Raw genomic sequence first — 20835 nt, forward strand, 5'->3', positions numbered from 1 at the left:
GGTGTTTCATTCTGGCAGGTGGCATGTATCTAGGTTTATTTTCTTTTGGAGTTTTTGTCAATTTTACTGTGCATCAATTTCTGATAGCCTTATCCCCATTTCCGTTCGGTATTTGAATCTCATAATTGTCTTTGACTTATCTTGTATTAAACTAATTTCTACTTTTAAAGTGCTTCCATTTTCCATTTGGATATTCAAGTCTTTCTACTTCAGATTGATATCTTTCCTCATCCTTCTGTGAGTAGTGAGCTCATGGAATTTTCTGCCACAGAAAGTGATTGAGGCCAAAATATTGAATGTTTTGAAGAAGGATTTAGATATAGTTCTTAGACCTAAAGGATCAAAGGGTATGGTATGGACCACTGTACTGATTGGATGCCATCTATGATTGTATTGAGTGATGGAGCAGGCATGAAGAAATAAATGGTAGACTCTATTTTCTATATTTCTCCTCTTTGCGCCTTTTAAATGTTAAAAATATATATGATATTATCATATATTCCTGCTCTGATGAAATATCTACATATGAAATGTCTCTCCTTAGATGCTGCCTGATCTTCTGAGAAGGAATAATATTTTCTGATTTTCACAACTCATATACTGTATGATTATACATGTCAGGAGTAGGAATAGGCTATTCAATTCCTTCTGCTTATTCTGCCATTCAGTGAGATCATGGCTAATCTAATTATAACCTCAAATCCACATTCCCACCTATCCCAGTAATCTTCCACTCCTTTGCTTAGAAAGAGTCTGTATACTCCTGTCATAGAAATATTGCAAGATCTGTTTACACACTATTTAAAGAAGATAGCTTCATGGAGCCTGTCCAGTCTTTCATTATAAGACAACCCTTTCATTCCAGGTGTTCCTCTTGTAAACCTACTCTGAGCTGATGTGATTCCAACATACTTTCAGAAGCGTGGACACCAATATTGTGTGCAGTATTCCAGATGTGGTCTCACCCATGAGAGATAGGAGGAGAAGTAGGCCATTCAGCCCATTGAGTTTGCTCTGCCATTCAGTGAGATCATGGCTGATCTAATAATCCTCAACTTCACTTTCTTGCCTTTTTCCCATAATGTTTAACACCTTTATTTCTTAAAAATCTATCTCGGCGTTGAATATAGTTGTTAACCCAGCCTCTACAGCTCTCTGTGGTAAAGAAGTCCACAAATTCACAACCATCTGAGATAAAATCCTTCCTCGTTTCTAACTTAAATATGTCACCTCTTATTATAAGATGACCCCTCCCCTGAGGTCCGAGACTCTCCCAAAAGAGAAACAAGCCTTCTGCATCTACCCTGTCAAGTCTCCCAAGAATCTTGTTTGTTTCAGTAATATGACCTTTCATTCTTCTATATTCTAACAAGTATGGGCCAGTCTACTCAACTTTCATAAGAGTGTCCCTCTATGCCTGCTATCAGTCTAGTCCCTGTATAACTGAAGCATGACCTCTCTACATTTGTATTTTCCCCCTCATGATAAATTATCACTTTCTATTAGCTTTCCTGATGATTTGCCATTCCTGAAATTTAATTTTTTTGTGATTTATGCGCAAGACCACCCAAATCCATCTGGATCCCAGAGGTCTACAATCTCATCATTTTTACATCCTATGCTCACTTTTATTTATCCTGTCAAAGTGGATGGTTGCACATTTTTCCCTATTATTTGCCAGATCTGCACTCATTTGCCCAGTCTAATTGTCTTTTGTAATCTCCATATATCCTCTTCTCAACTTACTTTCCTACCTATCTTTAGTGTTATTAGCAAGTTTGGTAGCCATAGCTTCCATTCCTTCATCTAAGTTATTCATATAAATTATGAACAGCTGGGGTTCCAGCGCCAATTCCTGCAATGTGCCATTTGTTACATCTTGCCAACCTGAAAAAAATCATATCTGCCTGCTCTCTGCTTCTTGAGAGCCAGCCATGCCAATATGCTATACTACCCTATGAACTCTTATTTTCCACAATATTGTGGTAGCTTCTCTAAATCGAAATGCAGTGCATCCACTAGTTCCCATTATCCACAGCACATGTCAGCATCTCAAATATAATAAAACTGCAAGATGTGGGAGCAGAAACAGGTCATTTAGCCTAACGAGTGTGCTCTGCCATTAAATTAAATCGTGAATGATCTGATAATCTTCAACTCCACTTTCCTCCCTTATCCCCATAACTTTGATTTGCTTAGATTGGTCAAACCTGATCTCCCTTTCTCAAAACCATGTTAACTCTGCCTGATTACTTCAAACTCATCCGAATGATATAACTTAGTTAAAAATAGCTTCTAACTTTTTCCCCAACCAACTAAAAACAAAACCCTACCATAGAAAATACTTCCCAGCTCAGTCTTTGTTCTGTTTAGTTAAGTGTTTCACATATTTAATGTTTTTAAGCATTGCAAGTTAGAGACTCAAATACAGATGATTGATTGAGAATACATGATATTTTGTTCAAAATCAGTTTTAAATGTCAAAAATTATTCTGTTTAACTAATACTGCACGTATATGTGCGCTTATTCTGACTAACAACATTTGTTGAAACAATAAAGAACTAATACCGTTAGCACATCTCAATTAATAAGTTTACATTTAGATTGAAAAGATAGAAACATGGGAATAGGAGAAGGCCACTCAGCCTCTTGAGCCTGTTCCACCATTTAATGAGCTCCTGGGAGATCTGCGACCTAATTCCATATACCTGCCTTTGACTCGTATTCTTTAATGGTGTTACTTCACAAAAATTTATTTGTCTCTCACTTTAAACTAACAACTGATCCAGTGTTTGCTCTGTGTGGAAGAGAATTCCAGACATCATCTACCCTTTTGTGTGTGGAAGTGTTTCTTCCCCTTAACACTCTGGCCCTAATTCTCAGCGTATGCCACTAGTTATAGAATCCCCAACCAATAGAAATAGTTTGTCTTTATCTACCCTGTCATTTTGTGTTAAGATCTTGAAGATTTTGATCAGGTCAACTCTTAACCTTCTAAATTCTAGAGAAAGCAGACATAATTTATGTAATTGTTGTTCATACTTGGATATCAGGTTTGTTATAATTGTCAACCTTCATTGTACTCCCTCCAAATCCAATATATCTTTCTAGGCAGAAACTAATTCTTTGAACTTTGGAAGGCTGAATGTATTGCTTAGTAATTTGTGTATGGATGTATTTGTTATTTATAAAATATGACAATGTATATAACATGTAAAATGTATAAAATATTGGTAATTTGGTCACCAATTACTGCTTAGTGCAGTACAGCAGTAATTCTTTTTAAAATTATTGTTGTGGTTCTGTTCGCCGAGCTGGAAGTTTTTGTTGCAAACGTTTCATCCCCTGGCTAGGCGACATCATCAGTGCTTGGGAGCCTCCTGCGAAGCGCTTCTTTGATGTTTCCTCCGGTGTTTATAGTGGTCTGTCCCTGCCGCTTCCGGTTGTCAGTTTCAGCTGTCCGCTGTAGTGGTTGGTATGTTGGGTCCAGGTCGATGTGTTTGTTGATGGAGTTTGTGGATGAATGCCATGCCTCTAGGAATTCCCTGGCTGTTCTCTGTCTGGCTTGCCCTATGATAGTAGTGTTGTCCCAGTCGAATTCATGTTGCTTGTTGTCTGCGTGTGTGGCTACTAAGGATAGCTGGTCGTGTCGTTTTGTGGCTAGTTGATGTTCATGTATGCGGATTGTTAGCTGTCTTCCTGTTTGTCCTATATAGTGTTTTGTGCAGTCCTTGCATGGTATTTTGTACACTACATTAGTTTTGCTCATGTTGGGTATCGGGTCCTTCGTTCTGGTGAGTTGTTGTCTGAGCGTGGCTGTTGGTTTGTGTGCCGTTATGAGTCCTAGGGGTCGCAGTAGTCTGGCTGTCAGTTCCGAGATGCTCCTGATGTATGGTAGTGTGGCTAGTCCTTTTGGTTGTGGTATGTCCTCGTTCCGTGGCCTTTCTCTTAGGCATCTGTTGATGAAGTTGCGCGGGTATCGGTTTTTGGCGAATACCTTGTATAGGTGTTCCTCCTCTTCTTTTTGCAGTTCTGGTGTACTGCAGTGTGTTGTAGCCCTTTTGAATAGTGTCCTGATGCAGCTTCGTTTGTGTGTGTTGGGGTGGTTACTTTCATAGTTTAGGACTTGGTCTGTGTGTGTGGCTTTCCTGTATACCCTTGTAGTGAATTCTCTGTTCGGAATTCGACTGGGACAACACTACTATCATAGGGCAAGCCAGACAGAGAACAGCCAGGGAATTCCTAGAGGCATGGCATTCATCCACAAACTCCATCAACAAACACATCGACCTGGACCCAATATACCAACCACTATAGCGGACAGCTGAAACTGACAACCGGAAGCGGCAGGGACAGACCACTATAAACACCGGAGGAAACATCAAAGAAGCGCTTCGCAGGAGGCTCCCAAGCACTGATGATGTCGCCTAGCCAGGGGATGAAACGTTTGCAACAAAAACTTCCAGCTCGGTGAACAGAACCACAACAACGAGCATCCGAGCTACAAATCTTCGCAGAAACTTTTAAAATTATTTCTAAAATGTTTGTGAGACATTTATACCTTTTAAAATGCTTGTGTATAATCAAACAGTTATCTAAGCTGTCAGTTAATTTGCATCCATAGTTGGCTTATATGTGAAGATTTATTTTTATTCTCTATATGCAATATCACACCAAGCAGTCAAAGCTTACATTTCTAGTTCCAATTTCTGGTATTGAGAGCAGATTAAATTTAATGTACATCATACGCTTTTCTATTTACAGTAAAAATCATTTATGTTGTTATAAAATCATAGAGCCAAACAGCATGGAAACAGGCCCTTTGTTCCAACTCGACCATGCCCATCAGGTATCCCAAGCTAAACTAGTCCCATTTGCCTACATTTGATCCATATCTCTCTAATCCTTTCCTGTCTATGTGCCTGTCCAAGTTTTAAATGTTGTTACAGAAGTACTGCCATAGCTGATAGAATTGAATTCTCTTGCAGTGGAACATTTTTCAGTGTAGTAACATCATTGACCATAAATATTTTCAGGTCATAATGGATGTACTGACAAAGCCATAGTACAGTAAACTCCCTGGTATCCAGTACATACAGGAATGAGGACTGCAGGTTACATGAATATACCAGTTGCGGCCAGGACCACTCATAAATACCATCAGTGAGGTTTGATCAAAATGAGAGGGAGGGACTGAGAGATCACAGAGCAATGAAACCTACTCCCATGGATGACAGGTTGCATGAGAATTCCGGAAAAAGTGGACTTTATTTTGTTTTATTTTTCTGTTTGATGAAATGGAAATAAGTGATGACGTTCTAGCTCTCCTAAACTTTGGAGATGCATTTTTTGAGGATTTTAAAAGTATGGTATTGAAATTGCATTTCAGATCATAACATTATCCACCTCAGAGCTTCTGTATTGTCGTTCATCTGGTAAGGAGGTGTTTGATATTAGTTAAATCATTTTCCCTAAGCAATTTTAACTTTATATCAATCAGGTGGATAAAAAGGGAATAGTCTTTTTTTTGTAATAGGCCCAAAAGTTTCTACTTGCATGATTTATGATGGAATAATACTGAATGTAAGTTTATATAATGTACAGATGTTGAATTATTGAACAAGTTATCTAATCTGAAATGAGGAACTCTGATATAACAAAGCTCATACTTTGAGGTCTGGCATCATGTGCCTCATGAATTAGGCCAAAATAAAGTTAGCGTTCATTTTTCTGACATCATACATATTCCATTTACAGATGAATCAAGTCTGCTACCAAACAATATAAATCACAGGATTTCTTTGTGTCTTCATCCAGGTACTAGATGATCTCCCTTACCATTTTGGTTTCTCTAAACTTCAAGTTCTTGTTCCCTCTTGTTCCCTACTCTCTATAACAAAATCATACTATTGCCTTTCCCTCAGTAACAAGTATTGAACAATTAAATATTTTTTTCAGCAAAGATTGTGTTAAAAAAATTGGAGTTCATTTGAATTTGGTATTTTTATCACATAGTTATTTCAAACGAAATGCTTATCATCTTTCACCAGTGAACTTTCTTGAAAGAAGCGTGACAGTTCTTGTCAAGAAGCATTTGTTGAGAAATTCTGACTGATTGATTGGAAAGAAAGATTTCTGGACCACAGTGATTTCTGCTTTGAGTGAAGTACTGAAGTTCCAATTCCAGATTGACTAGAAGTGCAAAGTACGTTTGGCTCCCTATAGTGCAGAGGAACATTGTCCTCAGTCACCAATAACGTACAGTTTAATCGGTACTGAGACAGATATTGTCCATCTAACTCTACTCGATTTTGGAAACTAATGCTGAGAGTGTTCTGTTCCAGCTTTGAATGAAAAGCTGTCTCCTTTTAAGAGTTCAAAAAATATTTTTCTTGATGTAAGCAAGTTTCAACAAGTTACCACCGGATATAGAATGGATTGACCTGGTTGTTCAATCCCAGCTCTGGTTTGGGCTGCTGCTAAGTCATTGGTATTCTTGATGCCTGTATGGAATCTAAAATATTAGCAACTAATGTTGCTTTGTTAAAATTTAAATTCAAATACTTGTGTATGTGGAGGCTCAATATTTTGGAGCCATTTTTAATTTAGTGTATGAGGATACTTGTGTTAGGGAAATTTTATGAGTTTGATCTTTACACCATATTATTTATTCTGAATTCTACACTCAGCCATTGCCAATTTGATGCATTTTCTATTTATGAAGAACAGAAGATGTATTTTTTGTCATTTTATAAATTGTAAAGACTTGGAATGGAAAGGCTCGGATTACTTCCATGAGTTGAAGAGACAAACTGTACAAATACATCAAACCCATTTGTCTCTGGTGTTCTTTCATATAGATGAAGAATGAGCAATTCTACCTGAATGTGAAGCTGACAAATATTTGCAGCTTAGAAATACAGGTGGCTACTCCGATATGCAGAGTGATGCAAGTTCATTACAGTTATTGAGCATCTGAGGAGAGAATCAAGTTACATATTAAACAGATTAGGTGTCAGTTTGGTTTCTGTTTAAAAGCACTCTGCATGTTTGGTATTTTTATTTCTGGGACCTTTCATCATAATAGCCCTCCTGTGTATAGAAAGTTTCTGCGGATTTTGAGCAGGAACAAGGATCTCCTCCCAGATGGTTTTACTCTCTGAAAACAGTCAATGTTGTTTCAGAACATATGAATAAGAGACTTTTGCTGACCCTTACCACTCGTAATGGTGGTTGTTCATTCTTTAAATGTGTTTTATCCTGTAATTCCAGAGCTCTGGAACCAGTTTATGATTGTCTTGTTTTTCCTAAACTTTTATATTCCTCTTTGTTTTCGTGATCACTCATGATCAAATTCTTTGTGTCAGAAACAGTTTGTCTCATTGCACTTATTTCTGTATGACAAATGTCTGATCAATCTGCTTTGGGGCTGCAACCACTGAATTTTCAATTCAAGTGCAGCAAATTTGGACCTCCTTTTGTACGTTATATGAAAACCGTTTTTCAGAAATGTATTCCCCTCATTCTTCTGACAGAATTTCTGTCCCCATTGTATTCCTCAGAAGTTGATTCCCTGTCAACATTTTAAGACCTATGGCAGTTAAAATGGATTGGATCAAAGCAGTTGTCATTCTACACAATTTCTTGCTTTTGCAAGGTAATTCTTAAGTGTAGCTGAAAATGTGTTGCTGGAAAAGCGCAGCAGGTCAGGCAGCATCCAGGGAACAGGAGAATCGACGTTTCGGGCATAAGCCCTTCTTCAGGAATGAGGAAAGTGAAGGGATTCTTAAGTGTATCCATCTCCAAACGATATATTGTGAATGCCTCAGTGGAATGTAAACCTCAATTGTTTAATGTTGGTTGGTTTGTCAACTTACAAGCAGAGTTAAAGATTGTTCTGCTGAATCTGTGGTGACTTAATGGATTAATTTTGAGAGAAACTAGCTTTAAGGCAACTACTTGGAAGAAACTCAGCATTTTCCTTACCACCACTGTTTGGATGTATCTGCTAAGAAAAACATCATCTTTGCCAAATCTGTTCTCTAAACTGATCTTTAAATCAATCATAGAGTTGTCCATCTTCATTTTTGCTCTTACTATGTATAAAAATGAGGAAACAAGTATGATGAACTACCAGTGGCTTGGTTCTTTATTCTTTGTGTATTTTATCCTCCACATAAAAGGCATCAGTCTTCCTTCCCCACTGTCTTGCGCTGATTTGGAGTGCTTGGAGGTTAAATTGTTAATTTTGTTTAATTTCTCCTTCGTTGTATCACCTCGGTCTACTTTTCAGCCACCTCCATCAAAAATACCTAAGGAGGGAATCTGGATCGCTGACTTATATACTGTGTGGGAGTGAGGGAGATCACATGGCTGCTGCGAAGAACATTGTTTAAAGGACAGAGTCTTGTGATTTCCCCCATTGGATGACAGACCTGATTCATCTGTATGTGGTGGATAAACTACATTGAAATTGAGGAAGACCATACAAAGGTACGTCATTTTACTTTGCACAATCCAATAACAATGGAAAATGTGCATTGTTTCAAAAATTGTCAAATGCTATTTAGTGATTTGTCTTTCGTAAAATGTTTAATTTGCTTGAATGGATTACTGTCTTGCAATTATATACATACACACAGCGTTCACTGTAATATATAATGACAGATACAACACTGACTTTGCAGTCTCGGTATCAATAGATATATTAGAATGGAAGAGCATGTTTATGGGACTGAATGATGAACTTATGTTCTTCTGTTTCTAATGTGTCTGTTAAGTTTCAGCCATAAAGTAATGCCATATGTTACAGGTACAAAATAAATATATATAGGTACTTGTTACATCATTCTTTTTAATTATAGTTAGAAATTTACAAGCAGATGTAATTGTCCTCTTGAGTTTAGAAACACCTTTAATTATTTGTATTTGGCTCTTTGGGATTTTTTTGAAGTGTCATGGGATAAGCCAATTTATTGGAAAAACATAATCACACTCCAGACCCAGATTACTCGTGTGCAATATAATGGGACATCTGCTTGTCTGTAGAAATGTTGAAGCAAACTTTAAAGCTGTTGACAATTGTTTAGTAACCTTTGAAAGAATACATGTTTTAGTTATGATGCAAGCATAAATTCCAGTGCTCAATTTTGTGCTGGAAAAGGACAATTCTAAGGATCATGGCGATTGGAATTATTTTGATTGTGTGGACTCATGAGTGCACGAGCATAATTATGTTATTAGATTAGTAATCCAGAGCACAAGTCTGTACATATCATTGTAGTTTGTGAATTTGAATTACGATTTTTAAAATATAAATCTATAATTTTAAAAAAAACTGGATAAAGACTGACATCAGTAAAAATGACCAGAAGCTGCCAAAATGCATTAAAAACCTGACTAATGTCCTTGAGCATGGCAGATCCTGGGTCTTTACCCTGTCTGTCATATATGCAACTCCCATTGCATAGTCTTATGGTAGTTTGGAAAGCTCGTTAAAGAGGTATAGAAAATAATTGTTTGTTTATACAGACCTTGAGTATTGCTGAAAAAGACCCATTTTGTCAAAGTGCCTCTAGTACTCAGGACATTTCAAAAGAATATTGGTTCAAGGGGAAAAGCAAAACTTCAGCTGTGCAGAGGAGATTGCTGATTGGTTGAACCAGTGAATAGTTGTCACAATTTAATTATGTTGAAACAAGCATAGTGCATATATATGTTCTCCTTGTTTGCAAAGAACAGAGCCCTGTGTAATAATATATGTAACTTTCAGTATACACACAAATGTGCCGCACTACGAGCCCGACTAGCAATCCAAAATCGGTTATTAGAATAATTTCGTGCACATTGAAAATCATTCAGTGAATGTTTTCCATTTGCAGAATCACATCTAATGTTAGGTATAGCATGGGGAGTTTTGAGAGTGTTCGTTGATTGGATTTAGTCAGTACTTTGCTTATTGTGTACAGGCTGAGGCAACATCTGTTTGATATGATCCATCAGTTTGGGATGGGCAGCCTAAATGGTTGGCATTATACTGGCACTAAAATTCATACGTCACATTACTGGTTTTTGTGATAAGCAGGATGTCTTTTTGGCTTGTTGGCAGCATCCTATCAGTGACAAAAGCCACTTATGTTGCTAATATATAGCTGTGTGAAATAACTAGCTTCAGCTGCTGCTCAAACTTTTAAGATACCTTACCCTCCTACAGTAATCTGAAGCAGACTGCAAACTTTTCAGATTCATGAGTTGTGCGATATAGAGTGAAACATTATCTTACCAGGGCAGCCGTTCTCTCACAGGATGACTTTAAGACTCCTGATTTCAGTATCAAGTTTGCACAGCGAATCTACAGCCCTAGAAATAAAACCAAAATGTCAGACAACTACTAACTTTGTATTGTTTTCATTTTCCATGTGAGCTCTTCCAGCTGGCACTTCTGAGTGATTTCCCAAACTCCACTATTAAAGGTTATTTCTTTCATGGAATAACTGATATTCCCTTGCAACTATTTAGAACTTGATTGTATGTTTTTTCTCTTGTTTTTCAAACATGATGATGGTGATGTTGATCTGACTGGTTTAATTGCAGTTGAAAAGAATATAATAGGCTGCCTTCTAACTTTGTCTTGGTTGCGCAACTAAGTCACTTTCGGGCTCATTGTAGAGGACATTAGATGCTAGCAACATGGATTCTTGAGTTATATGATGATACTGGATGCTGAAACAGAGTTTTATGACATTCCAGCTAATTGACTACCTTTTTGGTGATGGCCTGCATATTAGCATCTTTTATGAAATTTATTTTCTGATCTGTACTCTGGGCTTTGATCCAGTACCTACCAATGTGATTTTAATTCAGTTAATGTTTCCGAGTGTTTACATTTGTCCATTTCTGTATGACTGGGACTGAGATTCAAAGCTTCTCAAAACTTGCTAATCAATCTCTGTTAAATCCCTGTAGCTATCTTTATGGCTGTGATCACCATTGATTTTCACTTCAGTCTAGGTTGCAAGAAGTGCAAGTATCACTCCAAAGATTATTAGGGGGTAGGGGGAGTGCATTTTTTTTAGCACCTTTAAATTGGGACCCTCACCAAAGCTTTCTGGTGAGGGGGGTTTTAAGGAACATCTTCAAGGAAGAGAGAGCCAGAGAGATTTAAGATGGGGTTGCAGAGTTTGGGATGGAAATGGTGGAAGTCATGACGTCTGGCTGTTGTGGTAAAGGCATTGAGGATTTGCAAGAGGCTAAAATTGAAGAATAGATCTCTCTCTGTATTTTTGTCACTGTTTCATATGCAAATACACCATCAAACACAAGCACAAATTTCTCTGCTACTGCCTATATGTTAACTTACATAAGCAAAGTAACAAACAATGTATAAAAAAATTGGCAAAATGAATGAATTGTCAGAATATTAATTCAGGCTTATCCAAAGTATGCAATAGTGCCAAATTATATCAAACAAAATCCTAGCAGAAGACCCAATTGCAAGCAAAATACTGTGGATGCTGGAAATCTGAAACAAAAACAAAGTGCTGGAGATATTCAGCAGATCTGGCAGCATCTGTGGAGAAAATTAACACTTCAACTTCTCTTCAGAAAGCATGAACTCTGTTTCTCTCTCCACAGATGCTGTCACACGTACTGAGTTTTACCAGCACTTTGTTGTATTCTGAGTAGAAGCCCAACTTATTTGATATGTGTAAATCTCAACTGTTAAATTCTCATAATCTTCAATCATATGCTTAATGCGATGCTTAACTCACTTTTGTTTTTAAAAAAAAGGTGAATTAGCATCATATTTACCAGTGTCCTTTCCACCTATCCATTATTCATGAGAGAGAAATTTCAACATTAAACTTGAGAATTGATTTCCAAGACAAGTGAACTTTCGGAATTAGCTAATTTAGAAATCAAAGCAAAAGGTACACTTTTGAAGCTTTTTTTTTTACCTTTTAACTCCTATTTGCTCAGTTGAATAGTGCATTGCTGTTCACCAGATAGGTTTACAAGTGAAAAATCTTCACTTTAGATCAGTGGTGCTGCAGAAAAGATTACTTTGATGATAGGGTGGCATCATGGAGCAATGAGAAAATTGTGGAGGAAGGAAACAATAAATTTGTATGCTATATTTGCGATGCTTCTATGATTCTGCTGTACTCATGGTTGTGTATATTTAAGTGTTTGTAGAAAAATGCCAGCGGTATCCACTTTTTATTTGAACACGTGGAACTTTAAAGGCCTTTGTTTCTGAAACAATTTTTATAATTTCCTTTTTGTAGTAACAAGTTTTCAATCCATCTGTCTCATTTCTGAATTGAAGAATCAGTACTTTATGCATTTTGTAATTTCTCATTTTGTAACTTTGAGCTAGTTTGTGTCTTTTAACAAGTATAGTTTGAATTGAGAGAACAAAATTAGTAAAAAGCAAACATTTACAGTTGCAAATACAATTGAACAGTTGTGCATTTTCATAAAACAAAATTGAATCATGCATAATAGATACTTCCCAGCATTAGAAATGTTGGATGTAGGATTTAATGGATTTCATCTGTCCCATAGGTATATGGAGTATAGATTAGTTTGAAGAATAAAAATAAATAAAACTGAACAAGAAATTCATTTCTCACTTTTGTTTTCAGATTATTCCAGTAGAAAGATTAGTGAAAGGAAAGTTCCAAGACAACTTTGAATTTGTTCAGTGGTTCAAGAAATTCTTTGATGCAAACTATGATGGAAAGGAATATGACCCAGTTTTAGCAAGACAAGGACAGGAGGTATTTACACCACACAACCCAGGTGATCAGATATTCAACAAACCCAGAAGACCTGTGGGCACTGCAGGTAAATTTCTAAATGCCTGTTGTGTTTTGGAATTTCATCCTTTCTGAGCATATTGATGACAAATGCTATTATATCTGATAATAAGCTGACATGCAGCGAATGTATGCTGAAGATCAATATAAAATTTACATTGCAGCAACTGTTGATCAGTATTAAATTGTTTTTATATAAAAATGTTGTGTATTATGACTAAGTATTATAAGGAAGAAAAAATTGAAGTGGGGGACCTACATTCAGGAAAATAAAATAAAAACCTAATAAACATTTCTATCCTATACAAGAAAGAAGAGGATGTTATTTGGGGAACAGAATGGGAGCAGCTGTAACAGAAATAGCAGGTGTTAGAAGAGCCAAAGGCCATTCTTGGAAATGATTGCCAGTGGGGTCAAGGAAGAAAGGTATTTGGAAGAGAGGGGTGCCTTGAGTTTTGCTCAAACATCCAGAGTGAAGGAAGTGACGGGGCAAAATACATTTTTACAACAGTACATTGATGATCATACTTTCTTAAATCCTAATAAGTAGAAGTATCTTAAATGGATTTTAGGGTTGTCATATTTTGTTTGGATAGTACTTAACAGGCCTCCCATCTTCCATTCTCAGTAAAGTTAGTTTTCAAAACTTTCCTACCCCTTTACTCACCTTTCATCTGTTGTCTTTGTGCTTGCTGACCTACATTGTTTCTGGTCACTATATTACCTCTGGGGAGCAATGGCCTAGTGGTATTATCAGTAGACTATTAATCCAGAAACTCAGCTAATGTTCAAATCTCACTATGGCAGAGGGTGGAGTTTCAATTCAGTAAAAACAAACTCTGAAATTAGGCGTCAAATGACGACCATAAAACCGTTGTTGGTTGTCAGAAAAAAACAATCTATTTTACTAATATCCTTCAGGGAAGGAAATCTGCCATCCTTACCGACACTGGCCTGCACATAACTCCAGGCCCACAGCAATGTGGTTTACTCTTAACTGCTGTTGGACAATGGTGGGTGGGCAATAAATGTTGGCCTAGCCAGCAGCACCAACATCCCATGAGTGAATAATAAACAAAATGCTTCCTCACATTTGCTCTAAGCTCACATGTCTTCAGTCTTACCCCTCCCCATACCTGAAACTTATTCCAGCCTGACAACTTTGAGAACTCTGTTCTTCCACTTCATTTGGCTGTGTCTCCTCTGCTTTCTTTGCCCTCAGAGGATATTGTCATTGAACACAACATTCGTCACTATCTTGCTAACTAAATTTGCAACTGAATCATTTAATTTTTTTTGTGGGATATGGATGTTTCTGACAAGTCAAACACATTACTCAGCCAAATTGTCCTTAAAATGATAATGGTGATCTGCTGTGAACTGCAATTATCTTTGTGTTTTAGGTACAGCTACACTGCTGTTACAACTGCTTTTCAGGATTTTTATGCCGGAACAGTGATATAGTCTGTGGTCAGGATGTTGTGAGAGTTCTGTCCAGTGTAACTACCAGCTTGTGGTTTCTATGCATTTGCCTTTTATTCTTATTGGTGATACAGGCCTTGGAGGGACCCTTGCTTATTTATTTATACACAGCTGCCACTGGGTGAGAGTAGTGGAGGAAGTGGATGTTTAAAGTTGTGGATAAAATACCAACTTCACTGGATTGCTTTTTCCTGGATGATGTTGACCTCCTTTAGTGTTATCAAAAGTGTATTCATTCAGACAAGTGGACAGTATTCCATCCCGAATCTAATTTGCTTCTAGAGGGTCAAAAGGTGTGGGAAATTGAAAAGTAAGGTTTTTTTCCTCCTTTTATTCTCGTATGGAATATGGATTTTGCTAGAAAAAGGCCAGTATTTGATGTCCAGACCTAGTTGTCCTTAAAATGATTGGTTGTCTAGAACATTGCAGTGGGTAGTTCTGGTCAACCACATTGTTGTTGTCACAAGATATTCAGCCTCTAAACTGCTGTTTTAGTTGTTATTAATGTGGCTGTCTAGTGAAGTTTCTGGTCAATGGTGACCACTAGGATATTGATGGTGCTGGTACTCAGAGTCATAGAGATGTACAGCATGGAAACAAACCCTTCAGTCCAACCGTCCATGCTGACCAGATATCCCAACCCAATCTAATCCCACCTGTTAGCACCTGGCCCATATCACTCCAAACACTTCTTGTTCATATACCCATCTAGATGCCTTTTAAATGTCGCAATTCTACTAGCCTCCACCATTTTCTCTGGCAGCTTATTCCATACACATACCACTCTGTGTGAAAGAGTTGCCCTGTAGTTTTTTTTTTCAATGTCAGGAGAGACTGATTAGCAAGGTTAGATCTCATGGAATACAGGGAGAACTAGCCATTTGGATACAGAACTGGCTCAAAGGTAGAAGACAGAGGGTGGTGGTGGAGGGTTGTTTTTCAGACTGGAGGCCTGCGACCAGTGGAGTGCCACAAGGATCGATGCTGGGTCCTCTACCTTTTGTCATTTACATAAATGATTTGGATGCGAGCATAAGACGTACAGTTAGTAAGTTTGCAGATGACACCAAAATTGGAGGTGTAGTGGACAGCGAAGAGGGTTACCTCAGATTACAACAGGATCTGGACCAGATAGGCCAATGGGCTGAGAAGTGGCAGATGGAGTTTAATTCAGATAAATGCGAGGTGCTGCATTTTGGGAAAGCAAATCTTAAGAGGACTTATACACTTAATGATAAGGTCCTAGGGAGTGTTGCTGAACAAAGAGACCTTGGAGTGCAGGTTCATAGCTCCTTGAAAGTGAAGTCGCAGGTAGATAGGATAGTGAAGAAGGCGTTTGGTATGCTTTCCTTTATTGGTCAGAGTATTGAGCACAGGAGTTGGGAGGTCATGTTGTGGCTGTACAGGACATTGGTTAGGCCACTGTTGGAATATTGTGTGCAATTCTGGCCTCCTTCTTATCGGAAAGATGTTGTGAAACTTGAAAGGGTTCAGAAAAGATTTACAAGGATGTTGCCAGGGTTGGAGGATCTGAGCTACAGGGAGAGGCTGAACAGGCTGGGGCTGTTTTCCCTGGAGTGTCGGAGGCTGAGGGGTGACCTTAGAGGTTTACAAAATTATGAGGGGCATGGATAGGATAAATAGGCAAAGTCTTTTCCCTGGGGTTGGGGAGTCCAGAACTAGAGGGCATAGGTTCAGGGTGAGAGGGGAAAGATATAAAAAAGACCTAACGGGCAACATTTTACGCAGAGGGTGGTACGTGTATGGAATGAGCTGCCAGAGGATGTGGTGGAGGCTGGTACAATTGCAACATTTAAGAGGCATTTGGATGGGTATATGAATAGGAAGGGTTTGGAGGGATATGGGCCGGGTGCTGGCAGGTGGGACTAGATTGGGTTGGGATATCTGGTCGGCACGGACGGGTTGGACTGAAGGGTCTGTTTCCATGCTGTATATCTTTCCCCCCTCACCCTAAACCTATGCCCTCTAGTTCTGGCCTCCCCCAAGGAAAAAACTTTGTCTATATTTCCTATCCATGCCCCTCATGATTTTGTAAACCTCTTTAACGTCACCCCTCAGCCTCCGACGCTCCGGAGAAAACAGCCCTAGCCTATTTAACCTCTCCCTATAGCTCCAATCCTGGCAACATCCCTGTAAATCTTTTCTGAACCCTTTCAAGGTTCACAACATCTTTCTGATAGGAAGGAGACCAGAATTGCACGCAATATTCCAACAGTGGCCTAACCAATGCCCTGTACAGCTGCAACATGACCTCCTAACTCCTGTACTCAATACTCTGACCAATAAAGGAAAGCATACCAAACGCCGCCTTCACTATCCTATCTACCTGCAACTCCACTTTCAAGGAGCTATGAACCTGCATTCCAAGGTCTCTTTGTTCAGCAACGCTCCCGAGGACCTTACCATTAAGTGTATAAGTCCTGCTAAGATTTGCTTTCCCAAAATGTAGCACCTCACATTTATCTAAATTAAACTCCCTCTGCCACGTCTCACTCCATTGGCCCATCTGGTCAAGATCCTGTTGTAATCTGAGATAACCTTCTTCGCTGTCCACTACGCCTCCAATTTTGGTGTCATCTGCAAACTTACTTACTATACCTCTTCTGCTCACATCCAAATCATTTATATAAATGATGAAAAGTAGTGGACCCATCTCCTATTATTGTGGCACTCCATTGGTCACTGCAGTTGATCCAGTGCTGGTAATGTAGTTGATGTTCAAAGAAAGCAGTTGTTGTCTTGTTTGCAATGTTTGTCATTTGACACCTGTGGTATGCATGTTACTTTGAAAATTGGAACCTTGAAGGATTGAAGTCAGATTTTTCAAACCAAACCTGCCTAAATACTGCATAACATGTCTTGAGATTCTGGAATACCTACTCCTGTGTCATTTCTCAACAGGAATTTGAACACTTGATCTTCCATGCCTCATTGCATTCAGAAAATAAATTGATCGGATTGATCTCTAAGGAAATATTTTAATTTCCAGGGTATTATTTGTGGATACGTTGCAAAATATTCAAAATCAGTGTCAGATACTGTTTTGAGATTATCTCTCTATTTTCAATTCTCATTTAAGTGCCACAGAGAACATCTCCAACAGCACCTAAGGTCACGCGAACGCCAAATGTACCATCCTCAATGGGTATAAGGAAAGGTCAACACTTAGCAAGAAATGGCGCCAGTGATGCCGATGCCCAGATAATAGAGCTGAATCAACAGGTAAACTGTAATCATAGAGTTACAGGATAACCAACCACAAGATATTATACAGAGACTGCCTCATCAATACAACCATGAGCATTCAGCTCCTGCTATTAAGCGTCCCTAAATGAAGGAAAAAAAGAAACAAAAATTCCATGTATCAGATGTTTGCATGTTCAGGACACACTGGAAACATAAAGAAAGTATGCCATAGACTTGAAAGATTAAGTTATGCTTCATGTTAAAACTTCCACGCTATTCCTTATACTGTATGTGTGAGACCTTTATACAGAATTCAGTTTATGGGAGGTTATCTAATTAACTCTTTGATCAATATAAAAACCGAAAGAACTGTGGATGATGTAAATCAGACAAAAATAGAAAATGTTGGAAGAGTTCAGGTCTGCCAGCATCTGTGGAGAGAAATCATTTTGGGTTGAGTTACCATTCCACAGAACTGATGGCAGCAAGGGAAATGTTGGTTTATATGTAGAAGTCAGGGTGGGAGAGGAGGTAAGGGTAAACAACATGCAATATAGCCTAAAGAGAGAGAAGAGCAGTTGGACAGTCAAAAGATGAATAACAATCTGGCTAGGAGGGTGAGTAGCTGTTAATGGGCACGAATAGTGACTAACAATGCATGGTGTGTAATCGCAGACTGTGTGTTAACAAGGCCTGGTCTATGGGCTTTGGGGTTAGGGCAAGGGACAGCTCAAGAACTAAGGTTATTGAACTCCATATCGAGTCCAGAAGGTTGCAGGGTTCCCAGGCAGGAACTGAGGTGCTGTTGTTTCAGCTTGTGCTGAGCTTTGCTGGAGCACTGCAGCAAGCCTGAAACAGAGATCTTGCCAGGGAACAGGGTGGTATATTGATGTGGCATGCAACTGGAAGCTCAGGGTCTTTTTTGCGAAAAGAACACGAGTGTTCCACAAAGCGGTCACCCAGTCTATGCTTCGTTTCCCTATTGTAGAGGAGACCGCATTGTGAGCAATAAATGCAGTAGACGAGATTGTGTGAAGTGCAGGTAAAGCAGTGCTTCACCTGGAAGGTATGTTTGAGCCCTTGGATACTGAGGAGGGAAGAGGCAAATGGACAGGTTAACACCTTCTGTGGTTGCAGGTGAAGGTGTTGTGGTGGAGTGTTGGGAGTGAAGGAAGAGTGGTCCAGGGTATCTCGAAGGTGATAGAAATGGCAGCCAATGATCCTCTGGATGTGGATGCTAATGTGGTGATAGTTAAAGACAAGGGGGACCCTTATCACTGTTGTGGGAGGGAAAAGAGCAGATGAGGACTGAAGTGGAGAGATGGCTCTGACCAAGCTGACGGCCCTGTCAACAATGGTGTTGGGGAATCCTTGGCTGTGGAAGAAAGTAGACATTTCAGAGGCTCGCTTGTCGAAGTAGACATCATTGGAATAAATGTGATGGAGGAACTGGGAGAATAGAGTCTTTACAGGAAGCACAATGCAAGGATATACAGTCCAGGTAACTGTGGGAATTGGTAGGTTTGTAGTGGATATTAGTGGCCAGTCTATCCCCAGAAATGGGAATAGAGATGTCGAGGAAGGGATGGGAGGAGTCAGAGATGGACCAGGTGAGGGCAGGGTAGAAATTAGAAGCAAGATCGATAAACCTTTCCAATTTCTGACGAGAGGGGAGGCAGCAGTGATGATATCATTGACATACTAGAGAAAGAGTTGTGGGTGGGGACTGGAACAAGGAATGTTCCATGTACCCCACAAAGAGACAGGTATAACCTGGGCATATGTACGTATCCAGACCATCCCTCTGACCTGAAGAAAATGACGAGTTAAAAGTTGTTCAGGGTGAGGACAGGCTCAAGGTGGTGGTAGGTGGAGACATTTCAGATCTTTGTTCCAGGAAGAAGCAGAGAGTCCTGACACCATCATGGTGGGGGATGGGCGTGTAAAGGAATTGCACATCCATGGAAAAGAGGTGGTGGCTGGTGTCCATAGCCTGGAAATTCTGAAGCAGGCGAAATTGTCTGAGAAATCGTGGGTGTGTAGGCAGCTATTCACCCTCCTAACCAGATTGTTATCCACTCTTTTGTCCAACTGCTCTTCTCTTTCTTTGGGCTGTTCAACCCCCCCCCCCCCCACTTCCCCCATCCTATCTTCTGCATATGAACGTTTTCCGAGCTACCATCAGTTCTGAGGAAGGGTCACTTAACCCGAAATGTTAACTTTGATTTCTCTCTGCAGATGCTGCCAACCTGCTGAGCTTTTCCAACAATTTCTATTTTTGTCTCTGATCAATATGTTGTGTATTAGTTTTACCCTTTCACTAATGAGTAATTGGATTTTTGAGGAAGTAAATTGACTTGCAATAAACCTTGTTTACAAGGTATGTGTTCTTGTGATGAATAATTCCATCTGACTAATCAAGTACCATTACCATTGTAGGATTTGCACTGACAGGCATTTTCTTAGTTTATTCAATTTTCTAAAAAGGCAAATGATTCTCAATAGCAAAGTTTGTGAGAAGATTTGTAGCTCGGGTGCTCGTTGCTGTGGTTCTGTTCGCCGAGCTGGAAGTTTTTGTTGCAAACGTTTCGTCCCCTGTCTAGGTGGCATCCTCAGTGCTTGGGAGCCTCCTGTGAAGCGCTTCTGTGGTGTTTCCTCCGGCATTTATAGTGGCCCGTCCCTGCCGCTTCTAAATAGCACTTCTGAAAAAGCTAATTGCCCCAAATGTGCAGTACCTTTTTTTAAAAAAAGCTTTTCGTGAAACCAATGCAATGTAGATGCTGAGTGAATTGTTTCTTTGCATAGGGATATCTCGAGCACACATATTCAAGTTATTTTATTAAAGACAAGTATGAGGAATTTCTTCTGTAAGAAACAATAATCATTAAGATTCTTTATCCCAAACTATAATGGAGGTTGAATACATTCAAAATTGAATAGAATTTTGATCCACAGAGAAGCTGAGTTATAGGAGGCAAGAAGTAGAGTAATAGTCAAACATAATCTTTTTGAATGGAGGTGTAGGTTCAAGGAGTTGAATGCCCTACTCTCTCATGATCATATGAAATGTTTGTTAAGTACTTGCAAATGAGGTGTAGGTTATTAATTTAGCCACTTGATCTCAATAATACTAGGTCTTTTAAACCAAAATGACCTATATATAAGGTATGTTAGTGACTGATGCAAAGATAGAAAGTACCATGGCCAAATTTGTGGATGACACTAAAATAAGGAACGTAAGTTGCAATGAAGAAGTAAGAAATTTACAAATGGATATGGATAGGTTCGATGAATTGTCCAAACTTTGGCAGATGAGTTTAATGC

General features: G+C 38.9%; 1 protein-coding gene across 2 annotated transcripts in view; it reads left to right on the forward strand.

Annotated features, from left to right (window-relative positions):
- The window catches only part of LOC122540426 (microtubule-associated protein RP/EB family member 3-like), a 51203-nt gene that overhangs the window by 21742 nt on the left and 8626 nt on the right, over nucleotides 1–20835 (forward strand). For both annotated transcript variants that reach the window (XM_087977055.1, XM_043676177.2), the window contains exons 4-5: nucleotides 12649–12850; nucleotides 17405–17547. In XM_087977055.1, coding sequence (XP_087833181.1) covers nucleotides 12649–12850; nucleotides 17405–17547 — 345 coding nt within the window. The remainder of the gene's footprint in view (nucleotides 1–12648; nucleotides 12851–17404; nucleotides 17548–20835) is intronic.

Source organism: Chiloscyllium plagiosum, unplaced genomic scaffold (assembly GCF_037043375.1).
Source record: "Chiloscyllium plagiosum isolate Xiang-an unplaced genomic scaffold, Cpla_swu_hap1 HiC_scaffold_3, whole genome shotgun sequence".
Classification (NCBI taxonomy): Eukaryota; Metazoa; Chordata; class Chondrichthyes; order Orectolobiformes; family Hemiscylliidae; genus Chiloscyllium; species Chiloscyllium plagiosum.